A 4217-nucleotide genomic window follows, 5' to 3' on the forward strand; every position below is an offset into this window, starting at 1 on the left:
TAGCTGTGCCACTTGTCTGCTGTGCAACCTTGGGGAAGGCATTACCTTCTCTGTGCTTCAGTTACCTCACCTGTAAAATTGGACTTAAGACTGAGAGCCCCATGTGGGAGAGGGCCAGAGTCCAGCCTGATCAGCTTGTATCTACCCCAGCACTTAGTACAGTGCTAGAACATGGTAAGTACTTGAAAACACCTTACAAAAAAAGAACTACCAATCAATCAATCATATTTATTGAGTGCTTACTGTGTGCAAGACACTGTACTAACCACTGGAGAGAGTGTAGTATAACAATAGGCAGACACATTTCCTGCCCACAACCACTATTCAAGTCTTTTCCCAGAGCTTGATTGTTTTTGAAAGGTTAGATGCCATCTTCCAATATTTTGTTTGTACCAATATCCATGAATTAAAAATTATAACAAAGACTTCAAGCTTGGCCCTACCACCAGTAGAAGTTGGAGAGGTAGCACTTACCACTCCTATCAATGGGAAGAGAGTCTGCTATTGTTTTATATTCAATTTTGAGTTTATTGTATATTTCATGTTTCTATATGAGATTCCTGGGTTACCTACAATCTGTTTCCTTGGCAGAACTGTCCCTTCTTCTTTCTGTGGAAAATATATGTGCACTGATCCCGTAAGAAGGAGGAAGAAACCTAGATATACCAAAAGAGGGGAAATAATCACAGAAGAGTATCAGGGGAATACAAAAGCTTTCTTGTCTGCTAAGCATTTGGTTTATCATCCTCTGCCCAGTAGGATTTTAGAAGGTCCTGAACCATCAGCCTTTTGTCTTAAGGGAAATGTTAATGTGATTATCAGTTGGTATTTTTGAGACTGGAATAGTCAGAATTACTGAGCTTTTTGTCTATTGAAAAGGGCATGGAAATCAAGCAGAGTGTACTCCAGGCATGACTACATCAAAAAGGCTCTGAAGATATAGATTGTGTTGCCAAGTCCACCGCTGACCATTTAGGACACCTCTGGGTAAGTTCATTCATTCATTCATTCAATCATTATTTATTGAGCGCTTCCTGTGTACCGAGCACTGTACTAAGCTTGGGAGAGCACAATATAACAATAAATAGGCACTCTTTGCCTACATTGAGTTTACAGTCTTTATGGGGAGACAAATATGAATATAAATACATAAATTAGAGAAATGTATGTAACTGCTGTGGGGCTGGGTTGGGGGTATGAATAAAGGGATCGAGTCAGAGTGATGCAGAAGGGAGTGGGAGAAGAGAAAAGGGGGGCTTAGTCAGGGAAGGTCCCTTGGAGGAGATGTACCTTCTTTGAAGTGGGGGAGAGTAATTGTCTGTCGGATTTGAGGAGTTAAGTTAACCTGATCTGCTTTGATTTCCTGCTGAATGAATTGAGTACAGTGAATAGTTTCTCATCTTGCCCTGGGATTTGGAGAAAATTGACAAGATGATAGAGATGTGGTACTTTGAGTTCTGTTACTTGATCGTTTCAAAGCAAAACTAACCAGGATCATCATTCTCTATACAGAATCTGCAGCTCTCACCTGTACCTTCATTGCCTACCCTGAGTTGATGGGTAACGAAAACAACGTGACAGAATTCATTCTATTGGGACTTACACCAAATCCAAGGTTGCAGAAAGTCATCTTTGTTGTCTTTTTAATCAACTACATCATCACCGTGGTGGGAAATCTAATCATTGTGGTAACCATAACCACCAGTCAGACCCTGGACTCCCCCATGTATTTCTTTCTGGCCTATTTGTCATTTATTGATGCCTGCTATTCTTCTGTCAGCACACCTAAACTGATCGTCGACTCTCTCTGTGAGAAGAAAATCATCTATTTCAAAGGCTGTATGACTCAGGTCTTTGGAGAGCATTTATTTGGAGGGGCCGAAGTTATTCTCCTCACGGTGATGGCCTACGACCGTTTTGCGGCAATATGTAAGCCCCTGCATTACACGACCATCATGAACCGGCATGTGTGTGGTGTGCTGATGGGGGTTGTCTGGACGGGAGGCCTGGTGCACGCAACCATACAGATTCTCTTCATGATCAATTTACCCTTCTGCGGCCCCAACATCATCGATCACTTCATGTGTGATTTGAACCCTTTGCTGAACCTTGCCTGCACGGACACCCACACCCTCGGCCTCTTTGTAGCAGCCAACAGTGGGTTGATCTGTCTATTAACCTTCATCATGTTGATGATTTCCTACATCGTGATCTTGCGCTCCCTGAAAACACACAGTAAAGAGGGTAGGCGAAAAGCGCTCTCCACCTGCACCTCCCACATCACCGTCGTTATCCTGTTCTTCGTTCCGAGTATATTTATGTATATGCGGCCTGCCTCTACCTTGCCCCTGGATAAAGCTATTGCAGTATTTTACATGATTATAACGCCTATGCTAAACCCCCTCATCTACACCCTGAGAAATGTCCAGATGAAAAATGCCATCAGGAAAGTATGGAGCAGAAAAGTGTCTTCTGAAGATAAATAGGGATCACCCTGTGAAAATGGTAATGAATTGAGTACAGTAAATACTTTCCCATCTTGTCCTGGGGTTAGGAGAAAATTGACTCGATGATAGAGATGTGGTACTTTGAGTTCTGTTACTTGGTCGTTTTAAAGAAAACTAACCAGGATCATCATTCTCTATACAGAATCTGCAGCTCTCACCTGTACCTTCATTGACCTTCATCAACCCTGAGTTGATGGGTAATGAAAACAACGTGATAGAATTCATTCTACTGGGACTAACACCAAATCCAAGGTGTAAGTATATATATATATATATATATATATATATATATATATATATATATATATATATATATATATATATATATATATATATGTATATATATATATATATATATATATATATACACACACACTAATACTATATATATACTAATAATGGGTATAGTATATCTATATATACATATATATGTATATATAGATATACTGTACCCATCATTAATCAATACCCTATAATTGGGTATAATTACAATACAATGCAATGCAAAAATTATAATTACAATTACAATACCCTATATTATACCCATCTATATATATCTATATATAGATATATCTATCTATATCTATCTATATGTAGATATAGATATATAGATATATACACTCTATACTCATTATAGAATATTGCATTCAGTAAGACTTCAAGAAATACCACTACAATGAAGTACTACAGAGTTTCTTAGCTGTTGAGGTACTCATCCTCGCTTCAGCTTATTTACATGTTACATTTACATGTTAAGAGATGGTTTTGCTCCTGCTACAGCAGCTTTTATTTATCTTTTTATCCTTCTCTCATCTAAAATGAGGAGAAACGAGAGGAGCCTGCTCAGTAGCACACTGTCAGACCTGTTCTAGTTTAAAGAATAAAATAAATGTTTCTTTAGCAACAGTTGCCTTTTTCCTGTTCTTTTTCCTATAGCTCCATCGAATATCACATTGTACCAGACATAACATAGTCATTAGCAGTAGAATGGGATGTTTCCTAATTTGATTCCTGCAAAGCAGGTCATAGAAAATGGGAATTCCTTGTGAATTTCAAAACAAACCAATGCTAACTCTTTCACCAATCAACAATCAGAAAAGGGACATTAGGAAGAATGATTTGTGATAGCATTCCACATGCATATCATGATGCTTAGCTATGAAAGCACTCAAAGTGTGCTTTCATTCATTGATTATGCACTAGATTAAGCAAACCCGAAAATAAAAACAACTTGGAGGAGCCCAAGATCAAATCAGAGGCATTGAGACTGCTTGGCAAACTATTCCAGCCCAAAGGAAGTGGCTTAAATAGGTCAGTGTCCAATTTGAGGGATCGAAGTTTGCATAAGTCTGCATCAGCTCCTGAAAATGAGAGCTGTTAGGGACCAGTCTGGATCCACTGTGAGAAGTAGCATGACTCTGGAAAGAACGCAGTCCTGGGAGGCAGAGGACTCACGTTCTAATCCCGGCTACTCCACCTATTGGCTGTGTGACCTTGGGCAAGTCACTTCACTTCTTTGTGCCTCAGTTCTCTCATCTGTAAAATGGAGATTAAGGATTTGAGCTCCATGAAGGACAGGGGCTGTGTCCAACTTGATTATGCTGTTTCAACCTCACCGCTTACAACAGTGCCTGGCATATAGTAAGCACTTAACAAATACCATTTACAAAAAAGAGAGAAAAGGAAAAGACAGATGTGCTTGTGGTGGTG

The 4217-nt window shown here is 39.4% G+C and overlaps 1 protein-coding gene across 1 annotated transcript; it reads left to right on the plus strand.

The window, feature by feature from the left end:
• Positions 1 to 1556: 1556 nt before the first annotated feature.
• Positions 1557 to 2486, plus strand: LOC119942301 (olfactory receptor 4C46-like). The gene has a single exon (XM_038763007.1). The coding sequence runs from the start codon at positions 1557 to 1559 to the stop codon at positions 2484 to 2486; it is 930 nt and encodes a 309-aa protein (XP_038618935.1).
• The last annotated feature ends 1731 nt before the right edge of the window (positions 2487 to 4217 follow it).

The sequence above is a fragment of the Tachyglossus aculeatus genome, chromosome 21 (genome assembly GCF_015852505.1).
Source record: "Tachyglossus aculeatus isolate mTacAcu1 chromosome 21, mTacAcu1.pri, whole genome shotgun sequence".
Classification (NCBI taxonomy): domain Eukaryota; kingdom Metazoa; phylum Chordata; class Mammalia; order Monotremata; family Tachyglossidae; genus Tachyglossus; species Tachyglossus aculeatus.